At 34.7% G+C, this 20,763-nt stretch overlaps 1 protein-coding gene and 1 pseudogene across 1 annotated transcript; both read left to right on the forward strand.

The window, feature by feature from the left end:
• Positions 1–1,638: 1,638 nt before the first annotated feature.
• Positions 1,639–3,218, forward strand: LOC146957573 (uncharacterized). The gene is made up of 2 exons (XM_085737263.1): positions 1,639–2,033; positions 2,172–3,218. Exons 1-2 carry the CDS (start codon positions 1,853–1,855, stop codon positions 2,948–2,950), a joined length of 960 nt encoding a protein of 319 aa, XP_085593389.1. The 5' UTR covers positions 1,639–1,852; the 3' UTR covers positions 2,951–3,218.
• Positions 3,219–6,776: 3,558 nt separating this feature from the next.
• LOC146957574 (PKS-NRPS hybrid synthetase cheA-like) lies at positions 6,777–19,542 on the forward strand (annotated as a pseudogene).
• The last annotated feature ends 1,221 nt before the right edge of the window (positions 19,543–20,763 follow it).

A 20,763-nucleotide genomic window follows, 5' to 3' on the forward strand; every position in this document is an offset into this window, starting at 1 on the left:
TATTAATTAAACTTATGTCATTTAGTCTAATACTCATAAAAACTCAATGAATGTTTATAAAATGATCTATAAGTTAATTTTTTTTTTAATTTTTTGCATACATAATTAGGACGTTAAAAGAAGGCCTCCGACATAAAATTAGAACTTTCCAACCGTGGACGGGATAATTATGAATTTTCAAAGTGTCTAAAACCAAAACAAAAGAAATCTTGACTTAGAAATCAAACTATGAGCTATTTTTTTAAAAGAATTCTACAAAAACACATAAAAATGATTTGTAAAATTTTTATAACATTTCAAATACGCCTCAATTTACTTTGATTTTTCAACCAACATGGGCAAAATCACAATTTTGTTCCAAGTTAGCATAAAATCACGGGTCAAATCTGGTTCCCCTATTTTGTAGGCATGTTCACAGGAACCTCCACCACAAAATTTTGAACTTTATTTTAAACATACCTACAAAATTGGGGAACAAAATTTTATGCGTGAGTATATGTTTAATTGCTTACTTAGAACAAAATTGCAATTTTACACGTTTTGGTTGAAAAATTAAAATAAATTGAGGTGTCTTGGGAAGGCTATAAAACTACGTAGAACATTTTTATGTACTTTTATAGAAGTTTCTGCAATAAATCTGCTCAAAATTAGATTTTTACGACAAAGTTTTCGTTGTTTTGATTATTTAAAAATTCACAATTAATTTGTCCTCTGTCGAAAAATTCTAATTTATTGTGGGACAATTTTTTTTAACATCTTGAATATTTTTGCAACAAAACCATTCAAAAATTCAGTCTCTAGTCAATTTTCTGAACTCTATGTCTATGACGGAAAAACATTTCATTTTTTTATTTCATTCTTAATTAATGTTAGTAAAAAAAATTAAAGCATTCCCCGTGAGCATAGCTCAGTTGAAAGGGGCATTATATGTAGGGGTCGGGGTTCGAACGCCAGACACACCACTTATTCACCTTGAAAAATGTGAACTCTGAACTCTAGCCACTAGGCTACTTGACCACAAAAATAATAATTAAAGCAAAAAAATTGTCACGCCATCAAAAAATGAAGCAAGATTTCCTAACACATTAGCGTGTGTGATTTTTTACAAGAATTATTTTCATGAGGAAGGCTATCAACACACACTTTTGTAACACATTTATTTTTATTGGTTAAAATTCAAATGAATCCCACCAAATTAGATGGGTTCAATATAAATTTGTTAGGTCTCATGTATATTTTAACAAATAAAAAAAAATATGTTGAAAAGTGTAGTTAAAATATACGTTGTCAGCATTTCTCTATTTTCATACTTTGTGCATGTTACGGCACTATTTCAACACTGACCTTAAAAATGTTTCTAATTAGGCTCTTTTTAATTGAATTGATTTATTTTAACTTTATTTTTGACCCAATTGAATTTTTTAATGATTCTATTTGAGTTGAATTATTATTTGCTAACAACGCAAGCTAGACTTCTAGAGTTTAGTCAGCAAAGCAAAAGTAAAAGGCAATGCAAACTGTGTTTTTGGCGGCGTAGGGGTAAATCCAGGAAGGTTCATGTCACTTCTGTCACGCATTCTCCTTAAACCCTCCCCATTTTTTACAACTACAAATACCCTTCAAATCTATCAACATCTTGTGTCATTCTCACTCAAACACAACAAAAACAAAATTCACAACACAACAATTTTTTCTTCCTCAATAATAACCCACACTCAAACACATCAACATAAACCTCTCATATCAATCATAATACTCTATTCTTTCATTGCCTTTTCATAACACCATTTCACCCTCCAAAACCTCTACTTAGCTAGCTTATACAGCAAGCAATACTCATCATCATAACAGAATGTGTGGTGGTGCTATCATCGCTGACTTCATTCCTCGCCGTGACGGCCGCCGTCTCACCGCCTCGGAGCTCTGGCCTAACTCATTTGGCCAACAGATTGACTCCTCAAACTTCGGTTTTTCTCATACTGGTGCTGATCAACAACCACCCAACACTCTCAAAAGATCACAGCCTCCCAAAGGTGAGAGTTACTCTTTTCTTTTTTTAGTCCTACCATTTTCATTTTTTTTTGTTAAACTCGGTATCTGATTCAAGTACCGACTACTACTTCTTTTGCATTTGTTGAAAATTTTCTTATTAAGGTTTTTCATTTGAACAGTTAATGAACGAGCTGAGAAGCCACTGAAAAAACAGAGGAAGAATCTCTACAGAGGGATTCGACAGCGTCCATGGGGAAAATGGGCTGCAGAGATTCGTGATCCAAGAAAAGGGGTTCGTGTTTGGCTTGGTACATTCAACACTGCTGAAGAAGCTGCTAGAGCTTACGACAAAGAAGCTCGAAAAATCCGTGGCAAAAAAGCTAAGGTTAATTTTCCTAACGAAGATGATGAATATACCATTCATGCTACTCGTCGTTACAATAATAATCCTCCACCGATTCGACCACAGAAGCTTCCTCAATATCATCAACAACACTATCAGAAGAATCTGAACTTGGAATTTGGTTATGATCTGAACCAAACTGACACAATTCAAAATTCTCATGCTATCAATGCTGAACCTTTTAACATATCTGGTTCTGGTGGTGATGAGAATTCTTTATTTGGGTCTGGTTCAGTTTCAGAGGTTGGCTTTTCTGTGATGGAGTTCAACGGTGGTTCCAATCAGAATGAATTCGGTTACTTTGGTGGTGTTGTGAATGAACATGAGAAAGAGAGAGAGAAAGAGAAAGTGGTAGAACAAAAAGAACAAGAAACACATGTTGTTGAACAAGCTGAAGCTGAATTAGCAAAAAATGAGGTACAAGAATTGTCTGATGAATTGTTGGCATACGAGGATTACATGAAGTTTTATCAGATTTACTATGATGGACAATCAGTGATGCCACCTAATAATGTTCAGGAACATTTGGTTGGAGATTTATGGAGCTTTGATTGATGGTAACAACAACTGTTTTTTCATGCTTCGGTCTCTTCTGTGAAGCCTTCTGTGAAGACAGAATTTTTCCCATTCTTATGATTCGGTTATCTCTATTTTGCATTTGGTATGGATGGAATTGTAAATTTGGGTACTTTGAATTTCGATTCTCTAGTATATCTATTTTTGAGTTTAGTAGGTTCATGTCAAGTTTTGTTCAATTGTAATTTTTTGGTGTTTAACCAAATGAAATTAACAATGTTTCAATTCCAAGCACAAATTTTGTTTATATGGTTTTAGTATATTTCATTTGAATTCACTTGTTGATTATGTTTTCGTTTCAATCCCTAGTTTGAGAATGGCTACGTTTAATATCGGATTTTAACTCATCAACTGAGAATACTTTTTTACTTTTAATCTAAATTAAAGTGTAATCAAACTGCGTTCTGTCTTCCTTTTTTTAAGACAGAGACTGTGTTGGTGTTTCGTGTTTCACTGCCTGTTGGTATTTCAATTTTCAACCATTTAGCATAAGGAACTAGCCTCTCACATTTAGCATCTGATACTCCTGAAATAGGAGTTTAGCATAAGAGATTAGTCTCACATATTAGGTACCTGCAGACAATATTTACGTAGGATTGCTTTCAAACTTTAAAAAATGAACTGTAAAACCAAATTATGCTTAGCAAGAACCCCTTCAAATTCGTTTTTCTTTTTCCTTTTTTTATAAATCGTTTTGCATGATTCTTGTTAAAAAAGTTTTTCTTAGGTGTGATGAAACGAAGTCAAGGGCAATTTTTTTTTTTTTTATAATTATCTATTGACTAGAAATTTACTGATTTAAGATATATAAACAAAAAATATTTAGAGTTCGAACTCTAACTCTAACATAACGCAAAATTTCTTTTAATTGAGTTGAGTTAGACCATACTTAATGGTAATGTCTTCACTATTTAAGACCTAATACTTAATAAATATCCTCATTGGAAAGAAAAATTTTGGGGTCGTATAAGACCTACTCCCTCCGGTCACTATTATAAGCAAAAATTCACTTTTTAGATTCAATCAATAAATGATGTATGTAGTCTATATATAGACTACATACATCATTTATTGAATGAACCTAAAAAGTCAAATTTTGCTTATAATAGTGACCGGAGGGAGTATGTCTCACTTAAGACCTTAATTTAAGTGAGACTCACACCTTTTTAATATTAAAAAATTGATATTAAATGATATAAAGTTAGTTGATTTGTAGATTTCATTTAAAAAATTATGTGAAATGTTAGATTTGAGAGATTAGGTACTTACTAGGTACATTTAAGTACCCAAAAATTAGTATTTCAACTGTGATGCTCTTATGTTGCATTCTTTTCTATAGTAAAAAGTGGGTTTTTAAGATTATTATTATGGTTGGCTATAAAGTGGTTAACGTAAGTAGCATTGAATGGCGCAATGATGGGGATGTGATGCAAAATGGGAATAAGGTAAAAAAAAAAAAAAGAAGTAATAATAATGGAAAAAGGCAAAAGAAGAAGAATCCAGTGGCGCGCGCAGCTGGTATTGTATTATAAAGTTGGCGGGTTTAAAGTTTCTCTTTCTTGCGAAAACAACCGACTGCCGTACTCAGTGGGCGCCTACGGGTTCAAAATACTTGTACTCTCGGGCTTTGCTAAGCGTGTTATAGGTATGAGTACTTTATTAATAAGGTGGCCAGATAAGTAGAAGGCTCTGTCTCGTCCTATCCTACCACCAACTCACGGACCACATGAGGCATTCAACAAAATAAATTAATTAAATAAGCTCATGCAAAAACAAAATTGAGAATATAACCCTTTCCAAAAAATAAATTTAGAATATAATTTTTTTATTGAGTCATCATTGCTAATATGTGTAGGGCACGTGTTACCTTAGGACATTCTTCATCCATCCGATCGCATTTATAAACAAAAAATGACTTTTTACATACATTGAATAATTAATGTATCCAGTCACATTTATGGGTTAGATACATTGATTATTGAATATACCTAAAAAGTTATTTTTTTCTTATAAATGTCACCAGAGGGAGTATGTCAAAGGTTAACCAAATTAGTGTTTAATCTTTTTTGAAATAAATTAACACACTTTTCAAGGTCTAATTTCTACTTTTTAGTATACAAACATATGTCTAAATACACATGTTAATGCTAATTTGTGTCTTTAAAGGATGAGTTAATGAATCAAATATAAAACCGAAGACATTTTTTTATTTTGGACAAAAACCAAAGGCATTTGACTTTTAGAATGTTTGCTCATCTTTAAATATAAAATGTTATTTAATAAATATCTAAATATTTTGTCAAAAAGAATATCTAAATAATTTTTTTTATATAAATAAAAAGTGGCGAAGAATTTGGATATGACTTCTCTAAAATGAGTAACTCATTTTAAAGTATAAAATGAGTAATATCAACCGTTAATTTAAAAATTAAAGATATATATTGTAAATACATCATAACAAATAATAAATTGTTACGATAACAACTCAAATGATTTATTCATTTTTTACCGTGCTCATTTTAGATCATTCAAATTCAAAGAATCAAATAGTCTATGTAAAATTTATTATATTTTAAGTTTAACCATAAATAATTTTTGTTTAACTTTAGTCTTTATTTCACTTTCATAGGGAAAAAAACTTGTTTTTTAATTATACCAAAAAAAACTTGTTTTTTAATACCGTTTTTAAAATAGAATCTAAAATTGAACCAAATTAATGTAGAGACTAACAAACGTAATAAGTTGTAATTTTACAAAAACTCAAAACATATTTAATTATTAAAATAAGAAGTTGTTCTTTTTGTGATAACTTTACTTAATATTGACATGTCACGATTGGTGTGTCACCAATAGTAAAACTCAAGATTAACATTATTTTTTTGCGAAAACTCAAGAATAATACTCCCTCCGGTCACTATTATAAGCAAAACTCCACTTTTTAGATACATTAAATAATTAATGTATCTAGCCTTTATTGTAGACTAGATACATTAATTATTGAATGTATTTAAAAAGTGGAGTTTTGCTTATAATAGTGACCGGAGGGAGTATGTAAGTTGACAAGTTGATGGGTTGACCCAAAAATTATAATCTATAAATTATAAAAGAAATACTAATAATATTATTGGTTAAATAATGTTTACCTCTGTTATTAGACGAGTTTTGGTTTACTCTCTTGTAAAATATATTGGTGTTGTTATGAGAGATTATAAAGGTGTTGTCGTTGCTGTTAGTTGTTGGCAAGTCTTTTCATTACTAGTTTTAGAGGTAGCACAAGCTTTATCTGTACGGAAGGGATTAGAATATGCTAAAGACATGTGTTTTCTGAATCTTATAGCGAAATCTGACGCTTCTAATGTGGTTCAGACGCTGAACACTCATCAACAATATTCCAACTATGTTGGATCTATTATTGAAGATTGCATTAATTTTAATGTCTTTTATCGTAGTTTAAGTTTCTTGCATGTTAGGCGTGAGGCTAACCAAGCTGCCCATTATTTAGCTCAATACTCTCTTCATAATCCAGACTGTATATGGATTGAAGAGACTCCACCTTGTATTTCTGCAGTCTTGACTTTTGATTTATTGTTGGACTTTTATTAATGAAATTCTCTTTTAACGTCAAAATATATATATATATATATATAGATTATCCCTTGCGTTTAAAGATTCTTTGATTTTAGCTTCTCATAACATCTGACTAGGCAAAAACGCATAACTGACACGTTGACTGTGTAATTAATTTTCTTTTTTAATATTTTTGACTACACGTAACAGAAGTGGAGGGTTGACAAACCTTAAAAAGATGGCAGAGGACATGCTGGTCGGTTCAGTGAGTACACTTCGCTTTACTCGTCGAGAGAACACATCCTTGCAGAGTGCTTTGCTGCATTATTTAAGGAAGTTGGGATCAAGCTTCCAAAAACCAACTCGCAAAATGTTGCGGTCAACAAGAGCAGGTGTTGCATGTTTCATCTTAGTTGCAATAGAAATGATGAAACCCATATACAAAAAGGAAAGTTTAGATAATACACATGAATGAATCCCACTTCAGAAATAAAGAATCGACTTAATTCGCCGCGATCAATGAAGACAATTGGTAATATATATATATATATATATATATATATATATATATATATATATATATATATATATATATATATATATATATATTGTGGATGTTGTCAAACAAAAGAGCAGAGAAAGTGGTCATGGAGGTAACCAAACTCGAGGACTTCAACAAATTTCCAGCGACCATGAAAGTGACAAACATTCTCTTTTAGAGTACATAGGAAAACAACCATGAGGCTATAATCATATTTGAATGAGGACTCAATCAATCACAACCACATGAAAACTAGGGGTGTGCAAATTGAAAACCAGATCAAAACCAAAACCAATATTTGGTTTTGGTTTGGTTCTTGAAACCACTTCTCCAAAAACCAGTTTTTAAGTACAACCAGTTCGGATATGGTTCAGAACCAGTTTGGAACCGGTTTGAAACCAGTTTGTTGTAAAAACCAGTTATTTGAACTAAACCAGTTTTTTTTATTCAAAATCCGGTTTTAACCCAATTTCCAAAAAAAAAACTAGTTTTCCATTTATTTTATTTTTTTTGCAAATGCTTTCCTTCAATAACATATATCTACTTCAAACCCTTATTTTTTCTAAAAGCTATTTTCAGCTTATTTCTAAAAGCTCTTATATGAAAACACCTTATGAAAACTTTATAAGAAATTAAGAAAAATAGATGACAACTACTTCATATCCACTATTAGTATTTTAAGAAATTAATGGAAGAAACTTTTATAAAAGCTTGAAAATTTTACGTGAGTATCTCATGATGATGATGATGATGATAGATGCATTTTTGTTTATGTTTTGTAGCTTTGCTTAGACACCCTACAGCAGACAAAAATTTCACTGGTGGTTCATTACTTGCAAAAACTTATTGAATTCTCAATACTAATCAAAATGACAACACACAGTATAGAAAAATTGAACAATTACAAAGAAACCGAAAAGGCAAGGCAGTAAACAAACAATACACAATACATCATAAAACTGAGAAAACAACAATCGAATCATGACATGGATTCCAATTTCATGAAGAAAACACATCATACAGAATCAAAATCCTCAAAATAACACAAACCCAATTGAAACAAAAGTCAAAAGATTCAATTTTTAGCTATAAATTTCCAGCGGGTCATTAACGAAGAAGAACAAGGCAACAAAATTCAAAAGGATAGAGATGAGAGAGATAGAGAGAGAGTTGAGAAAGAGAGTGTGTGCGCCATGAGAGAGAGATCGAGTTCTTGTGATGGAGAATTTGGGAAAAGAAGATCGCGATTTTGTGAATCTGAAAATGGAAATCCGAAAATGGTTAAAATCCGGATCCGAATTTTAATAGGTTTGGATATCCAACCCGTTTAAAATGGGTTGGTTGGTAACCATTTAAAAAAATCCGGATATTTTAAAGTGGATCTGGATATGGTTATGGGTTTGGGCCTCAAACTGGTTGTTATGCACACCCCTAATGAAAACCTCTATCATCCTTTTACAATGAGGAGATACCAGAAGGAGTGCTCGATTCTCGAATTCCACTGCTCATTCAAGCTTGATAGGCAAAATTTGATGTTCATAAAATCTTGGTTGATCAAGGAATCTCTCGTGACATCATGTATTCAAATTAGTTCCAGACACCACAACTCACTAACAAGAATCTGATACCTTGCATGGGATTTGACCTCCAAGGTTTCAATGGATCCACTAGTTGGTTGCATTTGGTGAAAGTAAGGTTAGGAGAACCGTCAAGGTACATTTTCTCGTAATGGATTTCAAATCCCTTTACAACTGCACCATTGGGAGACCCATTATAGCAGAACTAACAGTTGTATCTTTGGCAATCCGCCTGAAAGTGAAGTATCACATGCAAGATGGAGTAGTAACAATTTATTTATTTTTATATAAATATATATACAAAAATATAAATGACAGAAATCCTAAATAAAAACAAAATTGCCAAATTGAAATGACTCAACAGTCCCCGGCAACGGCGCCAAAAACTTGATAGACGTTTGGCAAGTGCACCAAATACTATCGAAGTAGTAAAAATATTGATCCCACGAGGACTGTTTTTAACTTCAATAATTCAATCGCGTTATAAAAATAGGATGTATAAAAGTTTATTTTAGTTTGCCACTAGGCAGTAGAATTGGTTTGATTTTATGAAATCAAATAAAAGAAAATAAGATTTGATTAGAAAATATGAGAGAGATGAGATCAGGTCTGTCGAATCCTCTATGTTTCCCCTAATTGGTTACTGCACCTATTGTTACTAATAATTTTCTAGTTTCACGATAGTTAACAAATTAGCCCTAATCAATCCCTTGAGTTAGGACCCTCTTCTTAAACTACAGCCCCTAATTCCTTAGGTGGTCTAATAATCTTTGAAGGTTTTATGAACGTTAACCTAATATCACTAATAAACGATTATCCATTCCTAGACTAACCATGTTTATTAGAACAATTCAATTAGGTCTAAGTCGAAAGCTATGGTCAGTAGTCATTCGTTCTCACAAAATCATGTTTATATTTGATCAGGATATAAAAAGCATTAAGAACAATTGAATTGAATAAAGACTAGAAATTCATTAATAAACAATAGAGTTTCACAGCAACATATGATCAATTAGGGTTACATAGATTCATCTCTGACCTAATCTCTAAGAGATTTAGCTACTCATAATTGAGTTTACAAATAGCATAATCAATGAAAGAATTAAAACATACATAAATTGGGTTAGAGATGATGAAATCCTCTCCGCTGCAGCCTTCTGGGTGTTAAAATCGCACTTTAGCTCTCCAAAATCGTAATCCCCTATGTTTGAGACTGACTTCAGCTTAGATAGGCAAGTTCTGATCGCCCAAAATCGTACCACGATTATAGAAATCGTACCACGATTGTATCTTTGAACCCTAATTTCCTTTAAAGCCCTTCTTGAAATCGTATTGCGATTGTATGGATCGTATTACGATCCAACTCCTTCAAAAACATGCCTTCTGACTTCAATAAATCGCATTGCGATTGCAAAATCGCAGTACGATTGGCTTCATTCCAGTTCTTCCAAATTTGTTGCTTTTAACTGCTCCTGGACACTTAATGTTGCTTAGAACTCTATCAAAAAGTCAAAATAAGTCCTAAAAATTACGTAATGACAGCATGTCATCACAACCCCAAACTTAAACCATTCCTTGTCCTCAAGGAATTTGCTTGCAACAGTGACAAACGACAGTAAAATAACAGTTACCTGATAAAACGATAGTACCCAAAAGTTCATTCTCCTTCTAGCTAAAGATGAGCTAGTTTGACTTGTTCGCATCCACCAATTCACAACTCCTCGCATCAAATTGAACTAGGGTTCTACTAGTCGACATGCAGGTCTACATATTACCATACACTTGAAAAGTTTCTAAACATCAATCAAAGTCAATATCATTACACACTTTTGAGGTCTTTAGGGTTATAACGGGGCTTAGGTGAAAGGTGGGATATATTTGGATAAGTAGGCTACACAAAATTTGAGTTAGGCATTCCTACGGAAGTTAAAGCACAAAATTCAACCCTTCATTCATTCACCTTGTGGAAATACAATCAATGCAAAGGTACTAGAGAATATTTTTAACATTTAGGGACAATCGAGTTTGAAGTTACTCGGATTTTCAATGTTTTGTCCCTTTTTTCAGAATTCATTTTCATTTTTTTTTTCATACACCATTTTTGTGTATATTTTGCATGGCAATTTCATATTTCTTTCATTTTTGTTCTCTTATTCTCTAGTACCCCCACCCCAAACTTAGTTGGTTGCAAATTCCAATAGCAACCCCAAACTTAATCTTTAGCAACATTCTACAATGTCTTAACTCAGAAAATACATTAAGGGACAAGTCCTAAAAGTCTCTAGGCTTGTAATGTAGTTTGTCACCGAACAAAAAGTTCTAATCCTACCGGCTCACAATTGGTTAAGAAAGGATAAATTCAACAAATTAAAACAGGGTAGGCTTCAAAAAGGCTTAGAGGACCAAGCACTTTTGCCTCAGTGTGTAATTGACAAAGACCAATCAATAATAGAGAAACAATGCAAGTTCTAGAAATGTAGTTGCATGGAAAACTAATCTAAATATAAGTAAATTGAAAAAATAAAATTTGGTCATGAATCCTTACAGTTTAGATATCTGGGAGTTGTGACTACCAATCTTTAACGCCGTACACTTCGCCTTTGAAACACAAGTCACTCCTCCTTTTGAACTTTTGGAATACCACTTGAACAACTATTTGTTACTAAACTGTAAAAAGTCAACAAACAAGCAAATTCATCAATAATAAACAAGTTCAGATTCAATCACATAACAGGGGGATACAACTGAGTTATTCAAACATACTGACAATTGTCTGACTCAACAATAAAAATAAAATACTGAAAATAAAGACATAATAAAAAGGATGGGTTGCCTCCCACCAAGCGCTTTCTTTTACGTCATTGAGCTTGACGCTTCAACCAATGTTAGGGTGGAAAATATGATAGAAAGAATATATCATCCTTCTTCTTCCTCTTGTTTGGTAGGAATTCCATGAATTTGTAGCAAAGAAGTAGATGCTCCCATGCTCTCACCGTTAAAGCTTTGGAATTTAAGCTTTCCCACCGTAGAGAAGGACATGCATCCATTTGCACACGAGTGATTTCCTTAACCCCTGTTTGTTCAGACTTCGGGAAAATGTCAGCACTCCTCACTTTTGAATTTTCTTCCACCACAACATTGTGACACTCAATCTCCATCTGAACCAATTTCCTCCGAGACTCATGTGCTTTCTCAACAAGATCACCACACCGAACATCAAACTTCTCAAATGAAATTTGATTTGACACCAAGAAATCATCTAAAATATTCTGAAGTTGAGTATTGTAATCGATGTTGATCACCTCTTTCTTCCCTTCACAATCACTACCTGGTTGATTCGCCTCATAATGAACACTTCTCAAATTTAATATCGAGTCCAAATATTTTATCTTCAAAGATAGCATATATTTTTCATACTGCAAGGACCAAATCTCTTCTGTGTCATAGAGGCGTAACCTGTCTATCATAGCTGCAAAACTTGGATAAACTTTTTAGTAGCACAGTATAAGAAGAAAATAAAGAGCATAAATTTTTTTTTTATATAAATATATATACAAAAATATAAATGACAGAAATCCTAAATAAAAACAAAATTGCCAAATTGAAATGACTCAACAGTCCCCGGCAACGGCGCCAAAAACTTGATAGACGTTTGGCAAGTGCACCAAATACTATCAAAGTAGTAAAAATATCGATCCCACGAGGACTGTTTTTAACTTCAATATATTCAATCGCGTTATAAAAATAGGATGTATAAAAGTTTATTTTAGTTTGCCACTAGGCAGTAGAATTGGTTTGATTTTATGAAATCAAATAAAAGAAAATAAGATTTGATTAGAAAATATGAGAGAGATGAGATCAGGTCTGTCGAATCCTCTATGTTTCCCCTAATTGGTTACTGCACCTATTGTTACTAATAATTTTCTAGTTTCACGATAGTTAACAAATTAGCCCTAATCAATCCCTTGAGTTAGGACCCTCTTCTTAAACTACAGCCCCTAATTCCTTAGGTGGTCTAATAATCTTTGAAGGTTTTATGAACGTTAACCTAATATCACTAATAAACGATTATCCATTCCTAGACTAACCATGTTTATTAGAACAATTCAATTAGGTCTAAGTCGAAAGCTATGGTCAGTAGTCATTCGTTCTCACAAAATCATGTTTATATTTGATCAGGATATAAAAAGCATTAAGAACAATTGAATTGAATAAAGACTAGAAATTCATTAATAAACAATAGAGTTTCACAGCAACATATGATCAATTAGGGTTACATAGATTCATCTCTGACCTAATCTCTAAGAGATTTAGCTACTCATAATTGAGTTTACAAATAGCATAATCAATGAAAGAATTAAAACATACATAAATTGGGTTAGAGATGATGAAATCCTCTCCGCTGCAGCCTTCTGGGTGTTAAAATCGCACTTTAGCTCTCCAAAATCGTAATCCCCTATGTTTGAGACTGACTTCAGCTTAGATAGGCAAGTTCTGATCGCCCAAAATCGTACCACGATTATAGAAATCGTACCACGATTGCATCTTTGAACCCTAATTTCCTTTAAAGTCCTTCTTGAAATCGTATTGCGATTGTATGGATCGTATTACGATTCAACTCCTTCAAAAACATGCCTTCTGACTTTAATAAATTGCATTGCGATTGCAAAATCACAGTACGATTGGCTTCATTCCAGTTCTTCCAAATTTGTTGCTTTTAACTGCTCCTGGACACTTAATGTTGCTTAGAACTCTATCAAAAAGTCAAAATAAGTCCTAAAAATTACGTAATGACAGCATGTCATCACACAACTAGTCGTATGTTTGCATGGACTACAATAAACTTTCCTAGAATCATCCTGATGTCGCTTATCACTAGTTGACAATTGACCTTTATGCAAAACTTGTATCTTGAAGTCGTAGGAAGCAGTTTCTCAAGAAAGTGGAGGCTCAAGAACAAGGAATCAAAGAAAATTCGGACAATCAGAAATCATTTATAGAATTCCCAACACCATACTCCAATAAATCAATTTAAACCCTCGATGGGATGTTGACAACGCTCTAGCTATTTGTATCATATCAGCACAACACACTTTGCTCTTATTTAAGTTACTGAGAAAAGAAGTTGAATTAGAATGGTAAGATGAATGTGAAGTTGCACTCACTCATCTCAAGAAAGCATTGTTCCAACCACCAACCTTTTCTCGACTAGAGGAAGGTGAGATTTCATATTTGTATTTGTCTGTAGCTTTTGAAGACGTGAGTGTTGCTCTCATAAGATAAATAAAATAGGACCAAAAACTAGTGTACTTCACGAGAAAAGCATTGAAAAAGCTTGAAAAGTTCGCCTCATAAAGGAGGCTATGAGACGTTGACGTAACTTCCTAGCACATACAATCATACTGATAATAGACCAACTAATAAGGAAAATTCTTTTTCGACGATATATGATAAGTTAAATAACAAAATGGTTCTTGAAGTTGTCTGAGTTTTACATCAAGTTTGAAGCTAAGAAGGCACTAACAGTGCATATGCTTATAGATTTCGTAGGAGAAATGAACACTTCTCCCTAAGAGAAGACAACCAAATTGGTCATCTTAGTAGATGGATTGTACAACTACAAAGGAAATGGTGTATGGATAATTCTAGAAAAGAAGGAAAGACTCATCGTTGAAGTATCCTTAGGGTTGTCCTTTACCATGGCCAATAATCAAGCTATGTATGAAGCTTTCATGGCCGATCTAGATTTAAATGAAGACAAGAGAGCAAAGGAAATAAAAAATATGCACAACTTCTCAATTGGTAGCATCCCAAGTATAAGGAGATTTTGAGGTAAGAGATGAAAACCTATTAGAATACCTTGATGTAGTTAAGGAGAAAATGAAAAGATTTGATTATCTCTAAGTGCAACATGTTCCCCGCGAACACAATACATGAGCAAACATCATTTCAAAGTTGCAAGCACTAGGATGAAAAGAAGAATCAGATATGTCATCCAAGAAGTTATGACAACCCCCAACATTGAAAAAGACAAAAAGATACATGACATTAATAACGTCACTCCAAGTGAGAATCGAATGACTCCTATCATACTATACAACTTAAATGGACAAATTTCTCCAAATCCAAAGGAAGGACCATTGTAAAAAAGAAGATCTTGATCTTATTCCATCATCGGATCTTACTTTACATAAGAGGTTTCTTCATTCCCCTCCTCAAATTCCTCAATGCCATGTAAATCGAATATGTCTTGCTCAAAACACATGAAGGCATAAAGGAACAACACTTAGGAAGATCCCCAAATAAAAAGGTTCTGCGAGGAGGATTCCATTGCCCCATCATGCACCAAGATGCAAAAAAACTACGTGGCAAAATGTGATAAATGTCAATGTCACATAGGCATGCCTATAACACTACCAACATGGCTAAATACACCCACTTCCCAATGTCCTTTTACATGTTTGGGCATGGATATCCCGGGACATTCCTTCAAGCACTAGGCCAACTCAAATACTTAATTGTTGTGACTGGCTACTTCACCAAGTATTACCAAAGGTGAATCATTGGCAAATTTAACAAAAAATAACATGCTTTATTTCTTCAAAAGACACGTGCTATCCAAATTTGACATTCCTATAACCGTTGTCACAGACAACAGAAATCATTTCACAAACATAAAATTTCAATAGCTCGTTTAAGATTTAAAAGTTAAACAACAATTCACTTTTGTTGTACACCCTTATGAAAACGGGAAAGTCGAAGTTGCGAATAAAGTCATCATTCACATACTTAAATAAAGGTTATATGAATCCACAAGGAGTTGGGCAGATGAACTCCATTATGTCCTTTGGGAGTATCACATTATGTCTAATTCAAAAACGACGAAATCCCCATTTTGTTTAACCTACAAAACAAAGGAGGTTGTACTAGTGGAAATATGAAGACTCAACTAGAGAACAACTTCATCATTAGACGTTAAAGCTAATTTCAAACATATGTGTGACGAGCTTGACGTCTTGGAGGAAATCAGAATCAAAGCTTCGTTAAAAAAAGTTGTTATGAAGCAAAAAAATGCCACTCGACACAACAAGAAAGTCATCAATTGGGTATTTGAAATAGGCGACCTAGTGCTAAGATGTAATCAGAAAGACAGGATTCAAGGAATATTATCTCCAATTGGGTATGCTCGTTCAAGATCAACATCAAAATGGGGACATGAGCCTATTTATTAAGTAAAATATACCATCAATGTATCGTATGATCAAAAAGCATCATTTCCAAGCATGTTGATTATAATAATAAACATAGCTTAGAGGATACAACTTCTTAAGCATCTCAACCTTACGAGTCTCATGCTTCGGGGGTCATGGACCATCATAAGTTTTTGTCATGAGAGTTGCTTTTTTGACAAGGAATACTTCCAATTGACACATGGAAATGACTATAAAGCCCCTGGCAGTAGTTAACTACCGCTGGAAGATACGCCGGCTGTTAATTGCCATTGGGTGCCAGCGGTTGTTAACAACCGCTGGTGTCTTTCCCCCCAAAACCAGAAACCCCTACCTCACCTATTCATTCATCACCTTTTTTCACCAAAACCATACCCAAAAAAAATCTCATTTCAAAATTTTTGTGTTAAAATCATGCCTCCAAATCATTGCTGATCGATTGCTAAGATGTTTCTACACACAAAATGCATCAAAGAACATGTATTACAACGTTAAAATCCATTGCATTTGATTGATTTTTCTGGTTTTTTTTATTCTGACACTCGTTGTAGCGGCAGTTAACTACCGCTGGCAGTGAGCGGCTGTTAATTGTCGCTGGACACTTTGAAAAAATTTCAAATTTTTCTAATGCAGCCACTGTGAAAACAGTGTTTTTTCCAAAAAAAAATTTCTTTTTTTTTTGTTTGTTTATGTTAATATATGATATTAGATAGATGTTTATTAATTAGTTTAGCAATTGTATGTTGTTTATTTATAGATAATGTTGAGAAAAAGCAACTTTCTTATTCCTTGTCAAATAAGCAACTTTTTTGTTGTTTATTTATAGATAATGTCGATTCCATTAAGGTTGAAGCTCCCGCTAAGGTCGAAGTCTCCGTTAAAGTTGAGGCTTCAAGCGTCAATTCCGATGTGGACACGGCTCATTTCTTTTCAACCCAAGACACATGGAAAGATAAAAACGAATTGCTCGGTTGGGTCCGTCGACAAGCAAATAGGGCTGGATTTACAGTTATCATTAGGAGATCTTGTGAAGGAAGAAATGCTATGTTGGAGTTGGTTTGTGAACGGAGGGGCGAGCACAAAGTATCGAAGACAAAAGTGAAGAATGAAACAATTGGATCCAGAAAGTGTGGGTGTTTGTTCAAGGTGCGTGGATAAGTCGTTAGGGAAGACAATGCTTGGAAATTGGCCATTCTTAATGGCGTTCACAACCATGAGATGGTTTCGTATGTAGCAGGGCACCTTCTTGCCGGAAGATTAACGGAGGACGACAAGAAGCTTGTACATGACTTGACCGATTCTTCGGTGAAACCAAAAAATATTTTGACAAACTTGAGGAATAAAAGGAAACAGTCCATGACAAACATCAAGCAAGTCTACAATGAACGTCATAAATTCAAAAAGGCAAAAATGGGTGACTTGACGAAGATGCAATATCTAATCACAAAGTTAGAAGAGAATGGATATGTTTATTACGTAAGAGAAAAAAAGGAGAGTCAAACCGTTCAAGACATATTTTGGACTCATCCAACTTCGGTAAAGTTGTTTAACACTTTTCCTACTGTTTTGATAATGGATTCCACGTACAAAACCAACTTGTATACGATGCCATTGTTTGAAATAGTTGGAGTCACCTCAACCTATTTGACATATTCGGTTGGTTTTGCATTTATGACTAGGGAGAAGGAGGATAACTTTACTTGGGCTTTGCAAATGTTGCTTAAACTTCTTGGACCAAATAGCGATATGCCTAAGGTGGTAGTGACCGACAGGGACACGGGTATGATGAATGCCGTAAACAATGTTCTCCCCGGTAGTAGTGCAATACTTTGTTATTTCCATGTTGGCAAAAATGTTAGATCAAGAATCATCACCGATTGCAAAGTTAAACTAAACATTGTTGTGGTGGATGGCCAAAAGAAGATTGTCGACGAGGAGAAGCATAATAAGTTGGTTGATACCATATTTGATGCATGGGAAAAATTGGTTGAATCTCCTACTCAAGAGTTATATGCGGGTAATCTAGTGGAATTCCAAGATGCTTGTAAGGATCATCCAAACTTTCTTCAATATGTTCAAGAAACCATTTTGAAGCCTTTCAAGGACAAGCTAGTGAGGGCATGGACGGACCTTTTGTTACATCTTGGGTGTAGGACCACGAATAGAGTTGAAGGAGCTCATGGTGTGGTGAAGGAATATTTGTCCACCTCCAAGGGTGATTTGGGTACTTGTTGGCATAAAATAGATGAGATGTTGGCAAACCAATTTAGGGAGATACAATCATCGTTTGGTAGGAGCGTTACGGTCTTGGAACATCGATACAAAGATGTCACTTTGTACTCCGGGTTGGGTGGTCACGTGTCTAGACAAGCCATGGATTTTATTTTTGTGGAAGAAGAGCGTGCTAGAAGAACCTTGTGCATTGAGAAGAAAACTTGTGGTTGTGTTCAAAGGACGTCGTATGGCCTACCTTGTGCATGCTTCATTGCTATGAAAATCCGTCACAACATGCCCATTCGATTGGATGAGATACACCCGCACTGGCAAAAGTTGTACATGGGTGAAGAACAAAGTAATGAAGATTTGTTTTCGGTCGCGGAGGAGTGGCATGGTATCCAAGAACGTCTCCAAAGAGTTCCGTTCCAAATGAAACTAGAAATCAAAGAGGCTTTGCAGTTGTTAGCGTTTCTGGAGACCACATTGTTGTCACCACCTCCAAGAAAGGTGGCAACCAAAGGAGCTCCCAAAAAAATCAAAACCACATGTGGTAGGATTCCATCTGCGTGGGAGACTATTGATTCTCAACATCCGGAAAGTCAATCTTCACCACGGAAAAAATCTTCACAAACTAAAAGGAAAGGTGCTCGCATTGGCATTTCTCCGGTTCCGGTTCCTAAGCCTAGCTTCACAAGTTATGATCCATCCAATCCTATGTACTACATGCCAAAATTCATGATACCATACATTGAGAGAGTTGTGGATGTTATTGGCGACGGGCATTGTGGGTTTAGGGCTATAGCGGAAGCCTTTGGTTTGACGCAAGAAAGTCATGTTATGGTGCGGAAAGCACTTATTCAAGAATTGAAAGAGCATAGGAGCAAATACATCGAGATATATGCGAGCGAGGACCATTACAACTACATCTTGGATGGATTGTATCCTCCCAAAAATCCTAGTAGCTTTGCACCTCCCGACAAATGGTTGACATTGCCGGATATGGGACACATCGTTGCATCATGTTACAATAGGCCGGTGTTAGAGATGACTACATGGAAAGACTACATCTCCGAGACTTTTTTCCCACTTAGAGGACGGCCTCCGGTTAACCCGAAAAGCAACATGATTTGCCTTGGTCTAATCCCAAATCATTTTGTCCTTCTTTCATTAAAAGATGGTTGCCCACTACCTCCAACATGCACGGAGTGGAGAAATCACAGGAGCGAAGAGGCGGCAACATGGGAGGATGAATTTTTGGATCAACAGGATCGTTTCCAAACACTCATGGACATTGAGGTCAAAGAGAGACCGGTTCCACCAAAGGAGCCAACAAATGAAGACAATCCAAATATGTTTGATGACACTCCGGTTAAAGCAAACACCGAATTTGAAGATGTTCTGGAACATTTAGATGATTTGATTTTATTAGATGAAATGTGACACTTTTTGGTCGGTGTTAATCCGTTTTTTGGTTGATACGCGCCGACGTATTTTTTTGGATATATAATGTAATGACCAATTTTTTGGGTGATATAATGTAACTAACCTTTAACTATTTATATGTATATCAATATATTTGAGTTTCACATTTATTAGTAATTAATGTACATTACGTGTAATGTTTTGCATAATGTGAAAAATTTGATGAATTTCAAACAATTGTTAAACGTTAACGCATTATCGGTTTTGTGTAATGTTACCGAATAATTGATAAACTATGAAATGTTGATGTTTATGATTGCTGGATGTTGTTGTTTCGGTTTGATTTCCTTCGGAACTGCCGTTTGAAATTACAGGTCAAACATGACACATTTTCTGGGCAAAACCAGTTACAGAATGCACTGGTTCTGTAACTGGTGTGAGCGGTAGTTAACAACCGCTGGGTACCAGCGGCAGTTAACTACCGCCAAGGGCAATATGGTCATTTCCATGTGTCAATTGGAAGTATTCTATGTCAGAAAAGCAACTCTCTTTTGTCATTAGCTCGAAACATGTCACTAGCAGACTTGCCATGATGCACGCTAAGAAGATATGCACGTGACTCGGAGAGAAACAAGGAATTTTCATTGATACCTTAAATTGTTTGCTAGATATTGGCTTCGAATTAGCTATGAAATAGGTAACATTTGCAACTCACAATACTCTCAATTGTTATATTCCTTCAAAAAAAAAATACTCTCAATTGTTACTAAAACAATTTAGTAACATAGGCTTTACGAAAACGGAAAGGCTAGAGATTGAAAGAGCCGATTGCCGATTACCGCCGTAACTCAACTCTGCAGCGAATCCAATGATGAATCCACCGTAACCGTTACCGCTGCTGCAGTCTAAGTTGTTTTTGGCCTTCTTCTTCATCAATTGACCTGCTCCTAGGGTTTGTGCCGCCGCTACCCTTGTGAGATTTTGCCGTCGTTCGCTGAGAATTTTTCTCCCCTGGACGTATTGATCTGCCTTGTGCTAGTTTCTACCATACTTTCCCGTCATCCTTTGGTTGAAATTGAAGCTTTCATGGGTGAATCCAATAGCCGTTTTTGCAGTTGTGCTTGATCGTAAATTTCAAGGTGTCGTTCCTTTACATGCAATTGTTATTACAATTGAGTTTTTCTCTTTAGGGTGCTCGTTGGTTTGGGATTGTTTGCATGGGCTATTTGGTTTCTTGCT

The sequence above is a fragment of the Medicago sativa genome, chromosome 1, assembly GCF_051527215.1.
Source record: "Medicago sativa cultivar Bolivia chromosome 1, Bolivia_mono, whole genome shotgun sequence".
NCBI classification, from domain to species: Eukaryota; Viridiplantae; Streptophyta; class Magnoliopsida; order Fabales; family Fabaceae; genus Medicago; species Medicago sativa.

Bases quoted from the DNA above. Each gene is read 5' to 3' on its own strand.
- LOC146957573 (XM_085737263.1), top strand. From the start codon at position 1,853: ATGTGTGGTGGTGCTATCATCGCTGACTTCATTCCTCGCCGTGACGGC. The intron at 2,034-2,171 runs GTGAGAGTTACT...TCATTTGAACAG, and splicing joins AAGATCACAGCCTCCCAAAG to TTAATGAACGAGCTGAGAAG.